The sequence below is a fragment of the Chroicocephalus ridibundus genome, chromosome 12 (genome assembly GCF_963924245.1).
Source record: "Chroicocephalus ridibundus chromosome 12, bChrRid1.1, whole genome shotgun sequence".
NCBI lineage: Eukaryota > Metazoa > Chordata > Aves > Charadriiformes > Laridae > Chroicocephalus > Chroicocephalus ridibundus.
In genome coordinates, this window is record NC_086295.1 from 11,214,295 (window position 1) to 11,237,756 (window position 23,462).

Consider the following 23,462-nt stretch of genomic DNA (forward strand, 5'->3'; position numbering starts at 1 on the left):
TTGCTGCATCCTGAGTCAACCATTCCCGCTGGTCTCAGGAGACTCTCCGTCTCCAGAAGTCAGCACACGAGGCCAGTCTAAGAGGCACAGGTCAGCAAAAGCAAAGTCGCCTCCAAATGACAGATGCCAAAAACGGGCGACAGATGAATGAGACAGAGCAGACATCACCTAAAGACTTAAACACAATTGAATTATTCATGGCCAAAAGGAAGCAAAGAGGCAGTGTGATGTATGTAAGAAAGAAGGGAAAGAAGGAACCGAGGGAAGGGGATGACTGACTGCTGTCAGAAGCAAAGGTACCCAGAGCATTAGAAATGTCAGCCCAAAAGTACACGTCCACAGATTCACTCCTGGCGACAAGTCTGACTACACCACTCAAGATCCAGCCAACACCATCCTGAACACTTCCTCTCTTGAATCTCAGTTTTCATTTCACTTCTACAACAACGTCTTGATCTATCATGCCAGTGATGCAAACCTTAAAACCACACGTATGTAACACAGAGACAACGTTATGGAGAGCCTGGAAGAGTAACTGACTCATTCACCCCAGAGGACGGTTAATGGAGGCTGGTGTGGACCAGTTATATGCCACCACCATTAACTACTAATTCAGTATCTTCAAGGAACATGGTAGGAAGAAATGAACACTTCCACCTCCTCCACGCCAATCTCCTCAGAGGTGGCTGGCAGCCCATCTCGAGAAAAGCATGCAAAGCTCAAAGGGGAGATGAACTCAGTGCACTTAGTACAGCTCAGAGAGTACCGTCTAGGCATGGTTTGTCACAACAGCACTTCCCGCTGATGCCAAAATGTTCAACTAAAACAAGTGAAGGACCGAACACGTCCCAAAACAACATCAGCCCTATGCAGGAATGGGTTGGAGAGCTTCCACTTGCCAAGAAAAACGCCGTGGACACAGTAACTCCCAAATACACTCACATCACATTAACTCCATTAAATCAGCAACTCCTAATTAATTTAGAGTGCGGATCAGTCCTCAAACACCTTTTGCTATCAGTAAGACCTACTGAAAGTGCTGAAGAGGAATCATTATGCATCACGCCTGCAAGAACTTGCTGTAAACACATTTGGCAGCACAGGGACGTTCCTTTATGGCATAATCCATTTTTATATACACCTAATATTTTCAGGTTTTCAACCGATTCTCAGTGTGTTTGTAGAGGCTGTTAATGAATCTCATTGCTAAAAGCAGTTACAATTCTGTAGCTATTAATACAATGTGACATCAGTTATGCCAGCTTCCGAGTGAATCACAGTTGCAAACTTGTAGGTGTTCGATAGCTGGTTGTCAAGTCAAAATAGAACATTGTTAAATGTAATCCAAGTCTGTCCTAGTTTTGCAGCTCTTTTCCCCTCTCTGCACTGCAGCCTTAGTGGACTGAACACCTGCAGGTCTGAAGAGATAAGCACCGGAATATCAAGGGGAAAAACAGGTCGACTATTAGACCACTTAGATCAGCAAGTTCTAAAATGTTCACTTTTGACTGCAATTTCCTCTCAAATCTGATGACTATAAAAGCTTAAGAGAGCAGGTCACTGAGTCTTTTACATTGTCTAAACCTTGGAAGATGTACTCATATCAAGATGTTAAGCTTCCCCCGCCCCCCCTACCCTTCCAAACTGAAATAAAAGGCTGAGAATCTTTCCTGACATAGTAGTTTAGCATTAGAGCAGGCAAAATCCAGTTTTCAAACCATTTACTGAGTATCAGAGGCCAAATGCTGCTTTAATCCGCATGACTGACACTTGCGGAACACTTTTTTATTGGTCAACCCATACATAAAAGCACAGTCTTAGCAAAACTGATAGAAGCCTTGGAAATTATTAATGAATGTTTTGATCAGTGGAACATTTTCAGGTCATTATGTTGTCATGCCTTCAGGATTCACTCCCTCCCCCACACACACAATTTTCATGTGGTTAATACCCTCTACAGGTGAACTTTGGAGACCCAGTCTTAGGGCTCTAGGGGAAAGGTGTTCAAGGGAATAAACAGTTTTCTAGAACTCAGGAAATTACACAAAATTATGGCCTGAAATAAGACTTCCTGGTTTTTATAGTCAATCTGTCCTACAAGCTTGCTGTCTCTCTGCAACAGATGGCTGCAGCGAACAGCCTGTGAAAACAGAGTCAAATTCACCAACTAAAATGGACTGTGGATAATTTGCCTGGTATTATTCCTAGAGCAGCAAGCCAAATTTTGCCTCAACTGACCATGCAATATTTCATAGAGCTCTCTAGTAGGTAAGCCAGGCAGTACTGAGACAGAAATAGAAAAATAGTGAAATTGGGCCGACACAATGCCAGGTTTAGAGGCACTTGGCTTGGGTTGGGTCTTGGGAAAAACTGAGTTTAGGACGTAATAGTCGCCTCCTGTCCAGAAGCAGTAAGAGTATTTCTGCAGACACAGAGCAGACAGGTCACAGGAACAGACCTACTCTGTTACTAAGCAGAAGCCAGGAATCCAGTGGAAACAGATGAAAAACAAGTTTATAGAAAGATAACTTGGGACTCTGGCATGGCTCAAAGCGGAGCCCTGGGCAGAACGGGAGAGCTGAGAACTGTTGTCGTGAAAGAGTCCAGAAGTGGGTTCTGAGGAACAGATATGATCAAAAGTCAAGTTCTGCTCCTTCCCCTATTCTCAACCTGTACTTTCTCAAATCTCCCACTTATCCTCTCAGTCCCCTTAAGTGAAATACTTTAGACCAGATGTTAAAATCACAAGCCTGAATTTTATTATGCATGACCTTCTATGCCACAGCATGGTTGTGTGAGAAATACCCTTGCTGCGCACCCACTTATCTAGTTTGCACATCCATCGCTTACGCATATTGGGTAGGCAAATCATTAGTTAAATGGCTGTCTCTTTACCCAAGCAATTTTCAGAACCTATGCGTGCTCAGTAACTAAACCAAGATGTCTCTACCGCTCTTACAAAGTACAAGGCAGAAATGAAAAATGTGCAGCAGTGGAAGGGCCATGGGCTGCCTTACAGAAAACGTCTTTACCTTTATTATTTCTTGCCAAAGCTCTAGCTTATCAATAAAATATTGAGAACAGCTTTCTCTATGTCAGCGGAAAGGAGCCAATAAACATGCGTTGCCTGCACAGTGAAAAAAAACCCCATATGCTAATTTTGGAAAACATTACCTGGTGGAAATACAGAAATACAGAGAGGAAAGGGGAAAAAAATACAGGGGGAATACTGGGCATTCTAGTGGGACATTGTTACTGCAGTATAAAATATTGAAATATTTATAGGCCAGAACCCTTGATCAAGACACGAATGAAACCGGGAGATAGCCATGGATGAGACTCTACCCAAAGACCTCCGGCTCCGGCTGTTGTCCAAAACCAGACCCGTAGTCAGCAGCGTCAGAGCAGCTGATGGCTCCTGCCAAGACAGGGGAAGAGGGAGCAGAGCGCTGTCAGGCTGCAGATGGACATCAGCGCTAACCACTCTCCAGGCTGAAAGGATCAGACCTGAAACAAGACTGGAGCGTCTTCACAAACTGAGCGATCTGGGAGCCACCTGACAAAGCTGTGAGATAGGAGTGCAGATGCCTCTGACGCCAGGTAACAGCCGTTGCAGCGAGCTGTCTGATCAGAGAGAAAAAGCTGCTAAAAATTAGTGCAGCAGACAGCAAAAACAGGTGCTTTTAAGCTGAATTATGCAAGAGTTGCTATGCTAAAAGCAGGAATACCTGTCTAATTTAAGAGAGAGCACCAGAGAAAGCACCTCTTCCACCCTCAGCCCCATAACTATGAGCAGTCACTGAAGAAATCCATATGATCAGTACCTAAAGGCCCCAGATGGAGGAAGAATGTGCAACGATGACAGCATGCACTGACACGGCAGTACAAGAACGGGTGTCATGGGATGCTAATGTTACCATGGAAATGTCCTCATACCACGTAACATTTTGACACTGTCTGTTTTCTGCGAAGCAGCAATGATGTGGCAGCCTGCAAAGCCTGCATGAAACTGCTGTTAGAGTTTCGCCACGGTTATTACTGCAGCCGGCAGCCAATTCAAACTGTCTGGGTATTGGATTTTGACCAATCTGGCAGCTCCGCTTTCTAAAGTGCACGAGGAAGCTTTTAACAGAAACAGTTCCATAAATCACCCTGATTTAATACGCACTGTCTGCCAGGCTGAGCACTGGCCTGCACGCCTGCTTTCGGCATTGCTTGCCCTGCTTTCCAGACCAGCATCTTCAATGTTCCTTCATCAACTTCCTTGAATTGGCAAATCCAAGAGAGGGTCTGCTCCTCTGCTCAAGCTGCCTTTGCACAAGCAAAGCACCAGGCTCAGCCCCGTGCTTGCAGGGCTGTGGCGTGATTTTCTGAGCTGCTGAAGGCAGGTAGAGCCCCAAATCCCACTCACTTTCAACAAATACTAGAGACCAAAACTCCCAGGCATTTTTGAAAATGCCTAACTTTGCATATTCAATATTTAAAACAAGGACAGACTCTCGTCAAAACTATGTTCATTGCAGAAAGCTTGTTTTTAACTCAAGGCACATCAAGGAATACTACCTAACCTTTTCCTGTCTACTTCCATTGAAACAAAAATCCCAGATCTGGAGGAGATGCAACCATGGACTATGTAATTCACAAAGGCAGATGTACAGGGATCAACCCCCACGAAAATGTGGGGTTTTCACAAGCACACCAAAATCACCATTGAAATATAACACTGGGTTGTGACAGCAATTCCTGCAATTCTTTCTGGTTTTGAGGGAGCTGGGGGGAAGCAGAATACTGTCAAGCCTCAAAAGTTAGTCTGGACCACTATCCACCTTTATCGTAAGTTTAATTAAAAGTACTGTAAAGGGGGGAGGGCTCTGCAAAACTGCTGCAGAGCAATTGCTCTAATCCCACAGGCCCATGGTGAGATTTCATGGCAGGCAGCAGGGCTTCAGCCAAAGGGACAGCAGCATGAACTGAACACAAGGGACAAAGAAAGCTACTGGGTCTGATTTGTCACAATACTGCCATCCAGAAATGAAGCGGCTACAACAGCTGGAAGTCTAACAGGCATCAGAAAGAGTAAAAGCCTTCTCATTTATTTTCCTGACAACCTGATTAAAGCCCAAATATGGATATAAAGCAGCAACCTTAAAATCTTGAATCAAATTTTCCTAACTTTTCACTAGGGCTGTGATGTCATGCATCAAATACAAGAAAGGAAAGGTAAATAGTAAAAATAAAAGAGAAAAAAAAAAAAATCACCCACCCACACAATCCTTCCAGGATGCTGAGAAGTGCTAAACAGAGAACTGGATTTTCAACAAAAAAAATATCTTAATCTTCTTAGACATCTTGGCTGCAACACAGTTAACATGTTTCCCATCCACGTGGCAGGATACATTCCCTGCAAACTGTAAATACACATACTGCTGGTGGGCAGCTGGCAAAAGTCCCACACCACTGGGAAACTGCCACCACTGGGAAACGTCAGCATCACCCATACTGCCCATGGAGCCAAGCGAGGGGCAGGCTGTGCCCACACACTCCTGTCCATTGGTGATGCTGCCGTTTCCTTGGCAAGGTGGGTCATTCTGCAGGTCTGACCCCACCAACAGCTGAGCTGCTGCACCAAGGAGGATGGCCAGCTCCAGAGAGGGACACAATCACGTGTGCCATGGGGAGGGAGACTGTAACCTCCTAGGTCAGATCTGTCACCAATGTGAAGTACCATTAACCACAACTATCTTTATTCTAGCTACTAACTGTGAAAGACCCTTCAACAGTCCCTGGAACCTCATTGCAAAATGAGGTGATGAGAAGGTACCTGAAAAAGCAGGCCACTCCAGATGGACTGAAAGCAACGGTTTCCAGGGATGCTGCGCTTCACCCATGGATCCTATCCTCAGTTACGGAGGATCTCCTCCAGATGCCAAAATCATCCACAAAATGGTGCAGTATTTCTGGAGCCCGGCAGACAAAGCACCTTACCAACAGCCATTTACTGCACCTCCCAATCCCACAAACATCCCAGCAGCACGGGTCTTGCTAAACAATAGATACAGAATTCAGGACGATACCAATAGAATAAAATAGCTCATCCCTCCAAATCAATACAAGGAAATTCAATAAAGGCACATGCAAAAAGCAGTAACTTCAGAACGCGAAAAAAATGAAATGCACGAACGCCAGAAAGGGAATGAGTAGCCAGGCAGCAGTTCTGCAGAGAATGATCTGGAAAGTGGCATGGATCATACCCCAAATGTGAGTCAGGAGTGGGGACACTCCTGCAAAGCACCATGTGTATTTATAGGAATACTGCACACAAAGTGTGGGTGACAGTTATTCCTCCCTGCTAGGAGCCAGAGCACTGTCCACACTGCTCCTCCTGCAAGATCCCGAGTCCAGCAAGAAGGCCAACCCGATGCTTGGGAAACTGCTCTATGCAAAAAATTCAATCAGGCTCCTTTGGTCCAAAAAGCAAAAGGAGGGGGAAGACGATGCCAGGCAGCGATGGTGGCAAGTACGGTCATTTGCTGGCTTAGGATTATGGGCACTGGGAAGAACAGTTCTGCAATGTGAAGAGTTGCTCTGAAGACAGCAGCGATCAATTGTTTCCCATGCTGCTAGGAGCAAGACAATAGTAATCCGTTTAATTTCCATGGAGAAGTAAGCTAAATTTTAGGATAAACTGTCCTTCTAATTAGGACTAGGTTAGTTACTTGCAGAGCAGACACAAGTGACTCTTCAGGACCCCTTCTACCTCCACATTTCTAAGAATAAGAACGCACAGACATTAGCCCAAGTTCCTCTTAGTCATAAAACAGTTTTGAGAAAAATGTGACATTTACCTCTGTACATGCTGTACCCTCCAAATTGTTGACCACTCAAAACATTTTAGACTGACTTCTGCAAGGCTATACAAGGTCTTTGTGTACTATAGTGACAGAAGTGATACAAGGTGATATAGCACTCCGATGGCGCAAAGCTGAAACATTATGTGCCACAGTGATTTAACTGTGGCGCTGGATTTGGTTAAAAAATAGGGCTGCTGAGCTTTGCCGTATCCCTGTGTGAAGTCAGGCTGTACCAGAGTTTCCCAGCCTTTACACGCACGCTGTTTTCCAAAAGCAAAGCCAAAGACATAACTTAAATGCAGATCCCAAGGCAAGCACGGTTTGACAGCAAAATCAGAGCGTGCCTAATTTGCGTGTGTCATCAGCAGACGATTTAAGCAGTGACACCTACTGAGGCATCGTTTGTGTTGCAGGATCCCTATCAAGACACATGTTCTCATACAGTATAACGTGGTTTTCACACCCTCTCCCAGAAAATAAAGCCAAATCTCAAAGGAACTTCATTTGGATAGACAGATATTCAAATTGAGCAGTTCTGCAGAAGACCAGAAATCTTTATTCAAATATGCTAAGGGTGCTTCATGATAGATGTTTGTGGGGAAGAGAAGAGACGATGGCAGGGCTGAGAAGCCTATGAGAGCCAGGTCTCACTGCCCCGCTAAAACAAATTAGCAACTTGCAGACCGTTTCCTAAATTAAAATGTTCACATTTCTAATCTAACTGAAGTCACTCAAACATGAGCAGATAGTGCTTCAGAAAATAATTGCACAGATAAATTAATTCTTCAAAACAACTACTCCAATCAAACTTAATTCTTCCCTACACAAAGCAGATACATACATTCTGTCAAACAGAAATGTTGAAGCGAAGTAGTTACAGCATTTCACAACTTGTCCTGATGTAGGAATCTGACAGAGCAAAGATAATTTTTTTAGCCTGGAGAACAGAGTGCTTTTGAATTAATAAATGTTGCATTAGAATTAACTTCACATGAAAAAGAAGCAGTAAGGAAACAGTCTCTCCTAGATAGAAAGCTTTCCAGGGACAGACTCTTCTATTTGGAAGTAAATTGACAGCAAAATAAGAGAAAGAGATATCCTTCCCCTGTGGCTGGCAGGGGTCACGTATAACCAGCCCTCTACAGCTCCTGCACACATGGCTGGAACCTAACACCCTCCAAGTACCTGTAACATACACCAGGCCAGACACAGTCACCTTCGAGGGAAGGAGACAATACCATGCTTCCCCATGACTGCAAGTGTATGCGGCAATAAGCAGTGGTCAGGGGACAGCATCGTGCCACCATCAGGAGGTCCACGACCTCATCCATGTTCCCTCTCCCCTGTAAATCCACACCTGGATGACCACCAAGGAAATGTCTACAGACCCCACCGCGGCACAGTGCTTGACATCCCCAGGATAGCCGATACCTCTCTTCTCCCCCATCCTGCATCACTTAAAACACTTCCTCAGCCTACATCCAGTACCAGGTGGATGCTCCAGGTTGGGCATGCTGGAGGACTCTGCTGGGGTGCCCAGCGGGAGAGGGGAGCGGTGGCAGCTGGTGCCCCAGGAAGGCTTCCCGCCACGCTGAGCGCTGACCAATACCACGTCATCCTTCCCCTGCGCTCTCCCATCTGTCTAACCGTACCCATCTGTCAGGTTGTGCCACAAACTGTAAGCTCTTTGGGACAGAGACTGACACTTTGCTTGCATTTCTACAGGCACAGCATGAACTTGACCGAGGACTACCGCTCTTGCAGGCGGCCGCAACACTAAAGAGCAACACAAATGCGGACAAGGTTTCAAATCTCTTGTTCCTAGTGCTGACTCATTCACAGGGCTCCTGCTCTCACCTGGTCTCACACAGCCGCAGGAGAAGACAAAAGCCACCCTCTGTAATTGCAGTCTACCGATCGTACACACAGGCGACAGATCCAGAGAACAGAAAGCTGCCTTTAGTGCCCAGGGGATGTGAGGAACAGCACAGCTTGCTCAGCTCTGCACCAACTAGGCGCATCTGCTGTGTACCAGTCAGTCGCTGCATTTATGATCTGGATTAACTCATGACCGGGTGTGAGATCACCAACCTCTGCAGGTATTATCCGCGGCATCTTCTTCTAGGCTATTGGTCCGTTTCATACCATTTCCACTGATGAAAGACTGATTTGACAGCAGGCCTCCTAAAATTGTTCTCCATTTTAATCCATTTATAAAACAAACATCTGCTTCCCTAGAACTAGTGTGTGCCCAGCAGGGAAAGCGGCATTTCTTACAATCTCCAGGATAACCTATGGCCAAGGACAGACGCCTGACTGTGCAAGAAGAGGGAAAAGGCATGGCTTTTGCTGCCTCCTGCACCAGCCAGGAGAGATGGCTAAATGCACAGCAGGGATTAGCCAACAAGCAAATTCTCTACGTACCTGTATATTCCAAGACTGATTCAGATTTGTCCTGCAGCATCCCTGGGATAATGCAGACGAGCCCAAGAGTTTATGTCTTCGCAAGGTCACAGGGATGAACTAACATTTAATTTGTAAAAGATTAATAAGAAAAATAGTTAGCATTCCAGCTGTGCAAATTATTTCCCTTGTCTGCTGTATGTTTGCCATGTGAACACGGTTACCTACCGAACAACTAACAAAACTGGTTAGAGGCTTACAAAACTTCAAAGGTAACTTTGGATGAAGTGAAAACAGACTAAGCACCAAAAAGACTTAACACCCTTGATACATATATTTTTTAAAAATACACAGACTAGTTAAAAGGACTTGAATCATCATTTTCTTTAAAAATCATATGTACCCCCATCCAGTACAGCGCTGCAATTGAGAAATATCCATGGCAACATGAAAACACGCATAGGGGCTCTCTCTATTTAATAACTTTCTGACGCTTTGATGTTCAAAATTATAGAGAAGTTTAATGTTTAAAATTATAGAGAACTTCAATAGATAAAACCCAGACAAAAGAGTATTCTAAACTGAACTACACTTTCACAGCACGTTCTTCCATCCCAATGTTTCAAATGTTTTTAATCAATCCATTAAATGAATATTTCACATAGCTTCTCTTCAGAGCAATCGATTGTAACACAGTGCATCTGCCAGTACTTGATAGTGTGTGGAAGCAGCAGCCTAGGCTGAATTTTATCTCTAACTCAACTCTTTTCTGAAAGAGCAGCTGACACATGGAAGGCTTACCGTCAGTATCTAGGAGACATTTTGACTTTGGAAACCATTTTCTCTCTGCCAGACAGTTGGTTCCAGGTGGCTAAGACACAACTTTATCCTGCCATCTCGCAGCCAGGGCAGAGGTCTGGACAGTCCTTGTGCTGGGGTCCTACCCCACGAGACCCTTACATGTCCCTTGCAGCTATTCATCACCTCCCCCTGCTTCCCGATCAAAGCCTCCCTGCTCTCTTGCAGGGATACAAGATCCCTGTAAGGAACACATTTCCCCTTGCACAGATGCTCCAGTTGTATCTGGACTTCAGGGTAGCTGCATTTGCAATATGACCCATGGCTACAGTCTCCCAAACACCGAAATCTGCATCCCTGGCAGGGGACACCTCAGATGCCTTCTGCCAGTGCAAGTGGGCGCCCTTCCCGAGGAAACCAGGACACAGGATGACACGGAAAGGAACTGGAGCACGCCTGCATCTCACCCACTTAAGCTACAGCACAGCTGGAGTGCACATCCATGCCTGAAAAGTCCTGGATCCTGCCTTTTAGGCACAGTGGCTTAAGGAAATCCCATCCTCTCCAGGGATTTTTGGTATTTCCCTACCTGTGTTCCTCTTTATGTGTAGTCCTTGTCCTCTGGAGTACACAGGGTCCTCATGTGGAGGCTCTCTTCAAAGCTGAGGACTACTTCTGGCATCCCAACTCCCAGCAGGTCCACCATTACACTGACTGTCCCTGCTACTAAAGCCACCTCCTCTCTCCTGCCCAAAGCTCGCCGGGCTTTGCACGTGCAGCTCCAAGTCAGGTGCTGTTGCTCTCTACCAAAACCTCACATTCTGTTCTGCTTTTGCAAATTTTCCAAACTCTATGCGTGGAGCAAGCTGGTTCTCCTCCATGCCAGCAAACGCATCCCCATTAACCTTAAGGACGCCCCTCATCTTGGACTGGGCAAGACTGTGCTAAGGCCACTGCGGGTGACAGGTGGATTTCATGTACCCCTGTTCCATGATCCTGTCGTTTTAATTGCAAACTGCACCCAGGACTCACAAGCTGTCTACAAAGCAGGTCCCCACAGTTATCATGGATCCTCAACACCCTATTATTAACACACCTGCACTTGCCACTTGGCAGTTCAGTCCCTTCCGACATGTTGCTACACAAACACCAGCATACTGAATGGCTGATTCCAGCCAAGACCAAGCCCATGCCAGATCCTCAGGACAGCTAAGATTTGTGTTCACACTGTCAGAAACAGGCACTGATTTTGAATCATAGAATGTGTTGGGTTGGAAGGGACTTAAAGGTCATCTAGTCCAACCCCCCTGCAGTAAGGGGGGACATCTTTAACTAGACCAGGTTGCTCAGAGCCTCATCAAGCCAGGCCTTGAATGTCTCCAGGGATGGGGCATCTAAAAATGTGCCCACAAACAGCGCATGATTGTCTTCCACCTTTTTTTAGTCTACTACTCCACAACCGAAAAATTATCAGAGCTCAGGGCAGACATTTGCATAAGTTAAACCAACAATTACGATGATAATAACTGCAGTTTCAAAATCCTTAACTTCACTGACATTGCTGGGGACCTCAATGGAGGGAAGATAGCGGCACTCAGCCAGCAGGAAGGACAGCAACATTACCATACCGAGATCAAAAGAGTTATTAACCTAGAGTCCTTACACTACTGAGTGCAAACAGTAATTTCTGTTATTTCAAAGCCCCACTGCAGCTCACTGGTGAACAGAGCTCAGTGTTTGCTCAGAGCACCCTCCTTGTATGTGCAGCTGAGGAACAAAAAGGGTATTACAACACAAGAGCGCAAGTCCACATCCACCTCTTTGGAGAGACAGGCACGTGGCATTATTTGCCAGAGGACACATCTGAAACTCAGCCACCCTCACTACGGCATGATTAGCTCTAGAAGCATTCAGAAGAGATCCAGTTTCTTGCTCCAAGTCCTGTCGCTATGCTGCCTATGCTGGCCTCCTGCTTCTGCGTGCTAAGATGTAAGTGGGCACCATCTTCATCCACTTCATCACCGAGAACTCAGTCCGCACATCCCCGGTGGTGTGGCAGGCGCAAGAGTTGTGGAAGATGAGAAGAGTCAGAAGACCTAATGGACCTAATGTCCAGAAGGTGGACAGTAAAGAAGAACAAAAAGGCCAAGGCAGAAAAGGAAATATTCTCTAAGTAAGAAATAAGGCATTTTTCAAGACCGAAAGTGGGACATATTGGAACTCACAGGTATCATTAGCATTGGCCAAATGTGGCTAGCTATGTTTCCACATCACCATGGCTCTCAGCGTAGGCACTTCTGCAAATTTCCTTTTACACTCCTTTAATCTGGCCCGCCCGTAGTAACTTATATGAAACACCTCAAGAATTTTTCTTGTTTGTAGATTTGAGCTTTCATGAGGCTGCTTTCCCTTTTCAGAGGAAAATGTCAAGTTTTCTTTAAGCTTGGCCATTTATCAGCTTCTCTCCTTTTTCCGTAGGATGACTATTCTCTTAAAGATGTGGTTCTCCACTTCAGACAAAATGGATGACGTGTCTGTTTGAAATAAGATTGTTTACTTTGTCAATGCTCATGGGATCAATTTTTTTTTCCTGCCATCTCCTATGGAGAACATCTTGCAAAGTGCAGTATTCATCTCCCTGAATGAGTTATCAAGATCTATTTTTTTGACAGAAATCACGCTGCAACCAAAACTGGTCAGAATCTCTCTCAATTTCAGGAGCGTGCATGGGTATGAATAATACAGAATCTTATTTGGCGCAATTTCAGCATTTCTTTTATCATTTCTCTTTCACGACATTTATTTTCTCGAGAAAATTATACGCTTGTAGTTTTAACGCAAAAAACCACAAAGCAGCGCACAGGCTTTCTTGCTGTTTGCTCAGACATGTCTGAATACACACTCATAGGCACAAAACACAGGAGCTATACTGCAATGTCCCCACTGGACTGAATGTTACCCCAAGCAGCTTTACTAACGAGACTAACTCAGGCAGGTGAGATCCACTAATAAGCTACTGGAAAATAAGGTCTTAATTGTAGATTTATTTAATTCGGAGACAACTACTTGTGTTGTATTAAGAGCAGCCTGTTAACATTCACACATCACCATTCAGTAAGCACGAAGAAACGCAGTTTAGTGCAAAACCATTTTTCTAAGCACTGGAAGAGGAAGCATTCAGTTAAACTGTCACCCTGCTCAGAGCAAGAGGGGTCAGACACCAGGGAATGAAACGCTGTTCAAGGCATTGTGTCAGGTTCTCATACTCGAGCCTGTTTCGCTATCAATCATTTCTGAAGCAACAGCGCCGAGACTTCCCAAAGCTCCCGTTATTGTCTTGTGTGCTCCCCAGCATTCCAACAAAATATGAAGTGCAAATAAATCATCAGCAATATTTTGAGAACAAAAAAAAAAAAACAACAACACCCATTGGAAGATATAATCTTCTCCTTGACACCCCTGCACAATGCTGATGACAATCCTAGGTTAATCACACAGATGATGAATTTATTCTTACGTCAATTCCTTTAAAAACAACAGCGTTACAGGTGTAGCAGCTAGCACGCTGATTTGCCCATGTATTCCAGCTGGCATGCCCACTTCTCGGGATGAGCCGCTAGACAAAGGAGCACGCCGGCATTTTGAGGGATGCAACCATGACAGCCAGTGTTAACGCACGCCTTAGTTACCAACTTTCATTGTTTGCCCCTTAGACGATTCACTTATAGGTTTGGTCTCCGGTACGGCGTGTACTGCGAAAAACATCCCTCATTTATAAGTGAGCTGCCGTGAAGGGACAAAGTGCTGATACACCGCTCTCCATCCGATCCCTCGTCCGTCCTCCCTGCCCACGCAGCTGCTGTGCTGCCCTCTCCTCCCAGCACCTTCTCCAGCACCCTGCGCCCTTCCTTTCCTATTCAACCCAATTTCTTTCCTACTTTTCCTTACCAGTGGCCCTCTTTTTGAAGCTTGGTCTTGTTTTATGACCACTGCCAACTATTTGAGGCCAGAAAGGTCTTTATGAAGCGGGCAAAAATCACTGCATCCATTGTGAAAGGTTTTTGTGCGTGTTTTGTGATGTACTTCACCCTCATTTAAACAGAATCCCTTTTATTCCCCTCTCCGAGAGCAGCACAGAGCTAATGACCACTCAGAACAATTAACCTGAGAGTCTGGCGTGTAAATCAGTGGCAGGCTGGACACCACATCCAGCCGAATGGATGCCTTCTCCCCTTCACCCAGCTGGGCAGGAGGAGGGCAGCCGCCTCAGATGCTCCATCTGCAACCACCCTAGGCTCGCTATCGAGGAGGAGCGGGAGCGCTTCTCTTCCATCACCATGAATAAATTTCCTCTTTTAATCTCTGCAGCCACACGCTCCCCTGCACAAACCCCCTCACCACCCCAGCCCCCTGCTGCACACAAATCCCACCAGGCAGCCGAGGGGGGACCCCCAACACCCCAAACCCACGGCCGACATGTCGCAAACCCACCCGCTCCTGGCCCACACGGTCGCCCCCTCGCCCACAGCACCCGTGGGTGGACACGGACACACGCACTGGAAACCGGCCCCACCGACACCCCCGGGTCCCCCCCTGCCTTGGGGCCCCCACACCCCTCCCACCACGCACCCCCAGCCCCACTCGCAACCGAGACCCACCGGCCTCGGCCGCAGCCCACACCCCCCCCGCCCCGTACCCGCGTCCTCCTCGTCGAAGCTGTTCATGCAGGGGAAGTAGATGGCCAGGGCCTCGAAGGAGGCGGAGAGGCTGAGGCGGCTCTGCGACCGCTCCATGAAGAGCCCGGGTCCGGGGGCGCCGCCGGGGGCCTCGCCCGCCGCCGCCGGCGGCTTGGCCAGCTTGGCCGCCCCATTCTTCACTCGGAGCACGGCCCGCGGCGTCTTGGCGGCGGCGGGGGCCGCGGTGAGGCGGCGGCAGGGCTGAGGCGAGGCGGGAGCGCGGAACGCGACGGAGCACAGGCACCTGCTGCCGCCCGGCGCTGTGGGCGCCGCCCCGCCCCGCCGCCCCGCCTCACGGCCGCCAGCACCGCCCGCCGGGGAGGGACGGGCCGCGGCAGCGACCGGCGGCGGCGCGGGGGTCGGGGGCTGCTCTCGCCCGCCGCCATTTGCCTCAGGGGGGCCGCCGGGGAAGCGGGAGCGGCCTCACCCCGCCTCTGGTGGGACACGGCGGCTCCTCACGCTCCCCCCGGCCCTGTGTGCGATCCCCCCCAAAATAATCTTGAGACTTTCAGGGTGTTTCTTCCAAAAGGGGGGTGGGAGATAAGCGGCAGCGGTGTAGTTTGAGGAGCACTGGGCTCCCCGGCCCCACAAGCAGCCATCTTGGGGGGCTGCCTGAGGCGGCCACGGGCCAGGGGCTTCCTCAGACACCCGGGGAGGCTGAAGGGGAGATCCATCCCTCCCACTTCGGAAGGGATGTTTCGGCCATTTGCCATATCCAAAGGCCCTCTGTCTCCCCAGAGAAGGCTGTTCCCAACTAGGCCACTGTAACATTTAATTCCATGCATTAAACTTTCTCCCCTTTCTTCACCCCCAGGGTCACGGCCATCACCACCCACCAGCAGAACAGTCTTCTCTCCCCACCTCTCTTCAGGTGCCAAAAAAGCCCCTCCAAAACCCCAAATCCACTGTTTGGAAGCACACAAGCTCCCAGGCAGAAACCACATAAGCCAAGAGGTTTTCTTCAGCGGTCATTTGGAGGGTTAAACTAAATTGGAAGGCTGCTGCCAGTTCTGGATCAGTATTTAAACCAGTTCTGCAGCACACTTGGTTAGGTGCTGGTGGGAATTTGGGGTGCTCCATGAAGAAAGTGAATTTTATATCCTTCCCAAAGGCTAGCCTCGTTTATTTCTTTTCCAACAAGCCTTATAGGAGAATTCCGGGCTCAAAAGTACCAGCTGTCCACGGTATAGACATCACAGTATCACCCATTCCTGCTTTGGGGAAGGAAACGCAGCGTACCCTCGTTTATTTGGTGCAACAAAACCTGAAATTAGATGAGACAGAGCATGTTTTCTGAGAGCAACTTGGTCTGCCCAGCAAGGATGCTGTCCCCTAAGGGCACAAAGGAAGATGTTCCTCATGCACTTGGTCTGTCCACCCATCACAGTAACCAAGTGCCATCCCACTTGAACACATGGGGCAACAGGCCTATTTGTGCTATTCCAAAAATGCAAATTAGAGCCCAACATCTCCATAAGGAAAACTGTGGCTAAAACCACTGTACATTGAGTGCTGCAGAACAACAGCCTGAAGTGAAACAGTGTTTTCCTCCTCCAGTGCTGGAGCCCAGCTGCAGACAACCAGAAGATGAACAGACCGGGCATTCTGGTCATTCCCAGCACTTGGCACAGCCTCATTTGAGCTTCAAAATTGTAACAGAGCTAGAGACCTCATACTTACAAATACTGCTTTTGTTTATATTTCCATTCACAGTAAGCAACATATGAATTATAGCCCGTGATATTACCTGTACTCTTCTCTCAAAGAGTTAATAAATCAATCCATTAAGAGTCTTTCATCTACTGAAAATCCTAGCAGAGCTGTAGCGCATTTGTGGCTGCCAGTGTCAGGAAGCAGCAAGAGCAGGGCTGCTCAGGGGAAGGGGACCAGGAGCAGCCCCAGTGCAGGGCAGGCACAGTCCCACGCCATGGGAGGCAGAGCAACATGGTGATGGCAATGGATCCCATCAACACACTAGCTCCAAGGTCAGCCAAACACCAGTCTCCAGTCTGAGACAGGCTGACCTACAACATCACCCAGGCAAGAACTGAAGACCCCCAGGGCTGGCGGTTAAATGGACCTCCTGGCAGAGAGGGTGCATGTGAGCCCCACATGAGGCTTGTCAGGGCAATTAAGGCCTATTAGTGCGCTCCCAGCCCTGACATCCAGAGTCTTCATTATCATAGAACCATAGAATGGTTCAGGTTAGACGGGACCTTAAAGATCATCTAGTTCCAACCCCCTGCCATGGGCAGGGACACATCCCACTACACCAGGTTGCTCAAATTAACTGGTGATGCATCCAGAATAGCAGAAGTCTTTTGAATGTCAGATACCAAGCTGAGTTTGCAGGGCTTACAAATAGAAAATATGTTTTTCAATTCAAAAACTAATCAAAATTTGCTCTGGAGTTACTGAGTTACATGAATTCCTTCATCAGAGCTAGGCTGGGCAGGCAGTAAAGCAGAAGGAACACAATGAACTTATTACAGACAATGATGACTCCAGGTCTGAGTTTTGAAAGGCAGGGACATCAGTGAGGAATGTATTACCATATGTTTAAGAAGAGATTTCAGTAGCACCAGTCAAGGCATTAGCAGAAACCACAGGGACAAATCCAAGTGCATTAAAGCTGTCACGGCAGCTCCCGTCTACCAGCCCTGGCAGCACATTTGATCGGAGGAGCAAGAGGCATCTGTGAATCAAAATCTGCTTCCAGGTTCCCAGGCACAGGGCCTACCTAGAAGTGCTGAGAGCTGCTTTCTATTCATTTAAAGCATGCAAAGAAAAATTTAAATGGGGAATAGAAATTTAATCTCAACTTTATGCTGGGGTCATCTGAATGTCTCTTGTTCCACTACATCTTGAAAGCATAATGATGGCAGAGGCACCAGTGCCTAATGGACAGCACAGGCCTGTGGTTTGGATAGCTGATCTCTGTCCCTAACGTTCTTCTCTGTCCTTTGCTTTCTTCACCAGCACACCAGGACTGAAAACGCTTCTGCTTTGAGTGCTTTGAGATCTACCTATGGGGGGCTGAGGAAGACCATCAGCGTCACCCACATCACCATTGTGCACCTTTCTCCATGCTCCATCCATCTGCCATCTTCCTCTCCCTCTGCAGGTGCTGTCAGAACCCCTTGCGCCCACACAGCTTCTCAGCAACACTTGGTCACATCTTCTCAATGCTCCTCTTGTGCATTTTTTCCCAAACTGTCTCACCTCCATCTTTACCACACCTGTGGGACCGGCCATGCTCGAGTCCCATCCTGCACCCTTCTGCTACAGAGGAGCTTGGGCTGAGCGCTCTCAGCATCATCCCTTAGCTTTGGTGTCATCTGCCTCTCATTCGCCTGCTACATTTTGCTCCTCAGGACAGGGACCTTCCTAATTCGTGTACTGCAGTGCTCTTTGATTACTGGCTGGGCCAAAACATCCTAAACCAAAACATCTGCCTTAAAGTGAGACAAAATACATTGACAGCTGGAAATCAGATGGGCGTAATGTCCTCCAGATGCCTGGAGGAAACAGGTTTTTTTGACTAGCCGTTTAAGGGAAATAAGGATTTGTAGTGAAGCTGGAGACTGTTAGTCCATAAGTGTTCTTCTTCAGTGATCATCATGGACAGAAAGATCCTTGGGAGAAACTTAGAGAAGTGAGGATAAGCAAGGAGGCAGATTCCTGTGATGTTGTAAATAAGCTGAGAGTGCAACCGAGAACAAATAAACTGAAAGATTTACTACCTCCAGAATAGCACGTCTGTGGCTGCTCTAGTGGAAGTGGTTAATTGATTGTTTCCCCAGTGAAGCAGGCTCTGACTGATTGAACCATGGAAAGCTCTGATAGATTTTTCCTGCTGGCTCTTTCTCTTCCCACTAGTCACGTAGCTTATATTTTTGCCTTGAGTCTTAGGAGGTTAGTTTTTATATAGTGGAGTGAGAGGATATGCTGCCCTCTCCCTCTTGTACTCCCCTACGGCTCTGTGTATGCCTGTTTGGAAATAAAACCAAACTCCCTGGGTTGTGTATGTTGCTCTCTCTGCCCTGCCTGCCCACTGCTTGCTCAAAAAAGAGTCCACGTGCTGGGAGCTCAAATGCAGTGGAGAAACAAACCCTGCTAGTGAGAACACATCTCGTGTGTAAATCTACTCAGACTAAAGACAGCATCCCTGCGGGTGAGCAGAGTTGAGCTCCTCCCTGTCTCATACGACTCCTTCCGTTCCCAGGGCGAAGCTGATGCTGGAGCCAGGCGGTTCGTCGTTGGTAGCACACAATGTTCTCCAGCTCCCAAATGCAAATGCAAACCTGATCGGCCCTGCTCTCCAGGGCTCTCATCGATTCCCTTTCCTCATTTGAGTTCCCCTTGGTCTTTCTGGGTAGGCTGGAGGGCAGGAGGTGAGATGTGCTGAGCATGGATGCACATAACCAGTGAATAAACACCGCAGAACGGCCTGGCATTCCCACCTCCGGTCTTGTGGCATTGCGTCAATATGGGATGACGCTGAGAGATACTAACTCACATGCCCAACTACACCAAGTATCACAGGTTCCCTGGGCTTGGTTGTTGCACACTTGTATAACAATACGCATTTTAACTTTTTTATTATTTCTTGTTATTTGTGTTGAGGGAATATTGCAGACTGATGCCCTGAAGAACCAGGCACAGTACATACACATAGCGAAAGCCTTTCTCTTCCCCAAGTGCTCACTGTCTAAGCAGTCAAGACAAAGAACAGAAGGCAGTATAATTTTTCTTATGCAAGTTCAGGGTACGAAGCATGGGAGTTTTGCTTGTCTTCCCCAGGACCACATAAGGAAAGTCTCTGTTGGAGCTAGGAACTGAACGCAGATTTCCTGCCTTAATCTCAAGACTGCCTTCTGCTTTTCACTAATAGAAGCATTCGTATATTCTAACCTTAGCAAAATTACGCTGTAAGCCAGACAGGCTTTTACAGCATCCTTTGCTGGTTGGGATCCAGGCAAGCCAGGGGTGCTCTGGTTTGTTGATAGCCCAGCCACACACATGCCCTGCTGTGGCACAGCGAGTGCTGCCCTAAAGAGCTAGTCAGAGCGCTACGGTGTGTGCACCATGTAGTTCAAAATACACTGTACTTATTTAAACCCAAAACCCCATCTAGAAGCAGATTTGTTTTCAGTCTTGCTGTTCTCCCACCCTTCTCTCCTAATATCCTGTTGTCTTAGAGTCACATCTCTCTCTCTCCCTCTTTAGCTATCAAAAACAAGCCCACAAAGGTGCTAACCCACTAATGAGACAGAGCCGAGGGGATGAGTAATGGGATGCTGAGCCGCCAGCCTTGGGTCCCTTGCTAGCCCTGCTTCTTCTCACATTAGTCTAGCAAGCCTTTTCCCCAGGGTTAAGAGATCTTGAGGCTTCACAGCACGTGCTGCACTCTTTTTTCATGGTTGGCATCTACTAAATCTGGACGGGTTTAGCCCATTCAGTGGCTTCCAGCCCCTGGGAGCAGGAGTGAGGGAATGGGTTGAGCACTGCCATGGGGGATAACTCAGCAGAGCATCTTATGCTTCACTGTACCTTCCCAAATGTTGGGGGTTTGATTGGTTGGTTGGTTGTTTTTTTTTTTCAGTTCAGACAGCCAGGATGGGTAAATGGATGTTAAATCAGGCTGATTCTTTTCTGATGACTAAAATAGGGACCCAGAATGATGCAGTAATTTGCAGACACATGTTGTCTGTTGCAACATTCAGCCACAAGCGAAAGGGAAGAGGAGACACCTGCATGTAGAAAATGCTGTTAAGAGCAGGTACTTGCTTATCCACTTCCCTGGTTTATCAGAAACACACCACCTCCGCAGGGGCTGTGCTATTCCCCAGATCTCCAGGCTGGGAAATGCGAGGCACAGTGAGGAAAAGCTTGAGAGACCTGGGAAAAAGAAGATGGAAGAGCAAAAGCAAGAAGGAGGACAAAAATGCTGAACTGGAGGAGGCACAAAGGGAGAAGGAAAGAACTGGGGTGTTAAACCAGTCAAAAGAAGTTTTGCGGCCACAGGCAAGTTCAGGAGAGATGGAGAAATGGATTTGGGGCACATCCTATGTCCAGGAGCAAAAATGAGACACTAAGTAGGAGCTCATGTACATGAACAGCACATCTAGCTCCTCTAAACAGCTTTGTAGGAGAGAAACCCACCTGGAAACTCGGTCAATAGTCTTAAGTGTCTCTGTTAAAGCAGAAGGTTGAGTGGCCACAAATGATAGAGGGCTGCAGCTCAGGCAGGTGGGCGTCTGTCCCGCATGGCTGTGAAAACAGAGACGCTGCTTCTGAAAATCTGAGCCATGGTGTCTCCATTCTACAAAACATCCTGTAGAGCAGACATTTTGTGGAAAATATCCTGAGGGTTTGGGAGAGAGGAGTTAGAAGACAGTGGCTGAATGAAAGCGTGGAATCGCGCAGACAAACCGCTTCCTTCAGTCCTTTCATTCATACCCACTCGTGGTGTTGGCATTGTCACAAGCGGAGGCGATGCTGGGAATGACAGGTGGAATTTAGTGCATTTGAATTTTAATCGGCAATTATTGTAAAACACAATAATGCTTCAACTGGTGGGTAATTTAGCTCCAATTCCAAAAATATAGGCTCATCCACTCTGGCAGTATATTTCCAACCTCTTTCCTCCAAGCAAACTCGCGTATAGAAATGTATGAATGATAACCAAGCAAAGTAATGATGGCTGGGGAATTAAGATGGCTCAGAACTATCCAGCCAAATTACATAGCAATATTATGGCACCCGTCCCAGGTCATGCTTAGAAAGATTCAGGCTTCCTTCTCTCCCTGACGTTAGAAGGACTGTGACTCTGCCTGATTCCCCCGTGCACACACTCGAGCTCATGTTTGTGTGTGTGAAAGGAGAGTAAATGTTTAAATACTGCTGTAGCGTCGATATTCAGTGCCAAGACTGGGAAGTTCTGCTACCTGTGCAGAAGGTATAAAGAAAATAGACACCTCAGCTTTCTGATATTAGCTTCTGAGTTTGAAAATGTGAGTCTAAGCTCAGGCTTAGATTCACCTCACCCATGCTGGAGGTTGGCAGCCTTCAGTGCAGAAGCATCCCACAGCGGGGACCACCCCACGGCCTGGGCAGCCCCAAGGCACCAAGGCAGCTTCACAGGCCTTGGGTAGCTCAGCCCTGAGTCAGGAGGCCAAGAACCCCAGCAGAGAAGGGAATGTGAGCTCCGTGCTGCAGCAACTGGGGTGCTGCTGGCGCTCGAGCTCACCGGGAGCTGATTTTGTCTGGGTTCTGCTGCAGTCTGTGGCATAAACCCTCCCTTAGAGCAGATACCTCTCAGCAGCTCAGTGAATGGTAATTTAATTTTGATTTAACATTAGGATTTGGGTCCTTTAGTTGCCAGAACATATAATCATGTGGACGAAATGTTCCTCACTGCAGCATGCCTCATCTCAGCATTTCTGCTCCCTCCGCAGGAGTGGCACATTGGGGTCAACGATGCTGCCGAAGCCATAGAATCATAGAATCGTAGAATCATTTAGTTTGGGAAGGACCTTTTAAGACCATTGAGTCCAACCATAAACCTAACACCACCAATTCCACCTCTAAGCCACGTCCCTAAGTGCCACATCTACACATCTTTTAAATACCTCCAGGGATGGGGACTCAACCACTTCCCTGGGCAAACTGTTCGCTTTCGGATTACCATCTGCTTGCGCGCATGCTCCCAGCCTGGGAGGCAACACGTTTGTGAAATATCTATTATAAATGAGTCTGCTGAGTCTGTAATGAGAAGAGAACAGAAATAATCCCGTGCGTGGCTTCCTACAGATGGGCTTTAGTACTTGTAAAAGTTGTAGCAAATGGATTTGCTCTGGGCTTGGATAGACATTGACAGATTTATAGAATGAGAGGTGATGCAAAACTGCATCTTGGAGGGAGAAATCACTGCAAGCACTTGAGGATACTTCAAATGCGTTGCCGTGTGCCTGCGCCCATGCTGAGGCTGGGCTCAGCCAAAAAGGGCTTTTGTGTCCTTCAGCACGGGGCAAGACCCTAGAAGCCAATGGGGAAAGGGAAAAATGCTTTTTCTTCACCTCAAATGCCAGCAACAGTTTGGTAAAATGCATTTCTATTTTTACAGTACTGCCACAAAGGCTGCTTTTACCCTTTTTCTTGTTTTGCTTTGCATTTTCCCCCTCTCCTTCTTCCAGGCTGCGATAACCGTGTTCCAAAAAGAAAGGAAGATTCACTTGTCTGCAGTTACCAAAGGGGCTAAATTTGTTATACATTATGCACATTTTTCACGATGCAGCATTTTTTGCTGAACTTGAGAGGAATCCTGTTACATAAGGAGCCCCCAACAGATTGTTTATAGAAGAATATACAAGACAAATAATTTGAAGCTGTGACTCAAACTGCGTAACTACAAACCGAAAGCAAGACCAGTTATGATCAACCAAGCGATAACACAAGTTGTATCATAATACCCTAAAACATTGCATCAACTTGAAAACAAACAGAGATCTCAATACCCTGCTGTAGTCTTCACCAGCAAGCTCACATTTAGCTTCACGACCCTCTTCTGTCTTCTGACATAACCCGTCCCAAAACCAAAAATAATGTGCTCTACCTTTCAAAATGCCTTGTCTCTATAAGCCGCCAGCAGACTGCTCTTTCAAGTGTTGTA

The 23,462-nt window shown here is 47.2% G+C and overlaps 1 protein-coding gene across 1 annotated transcript in view; it reads right to left on the reverse strand.

Annotated features, from left to right (window-relative positions):
- Nucleotides 1–15,085, reverse strand: part of RIMS4 (regulating synaptic membrane exocytosis 4) — a 59,924-nt gene extending 44,839 nt beyond the window's left edge. Inside the window, exon 1 of the mRNA XM_063349931.1 lies at nt 14,749–15,085. Coding sequence (XP_063206001.1) covers nt 14,749–14,845 — 97 coding nt within the window. The 5' untranslated portion in view covers nt 14,846–15,085. The remainder of the gene's footprint in view (nt 1–14,748) is intronic.
- Between the last annotated feature and the right edge of the window lie 8,377 nt (nt 15,086–23,462).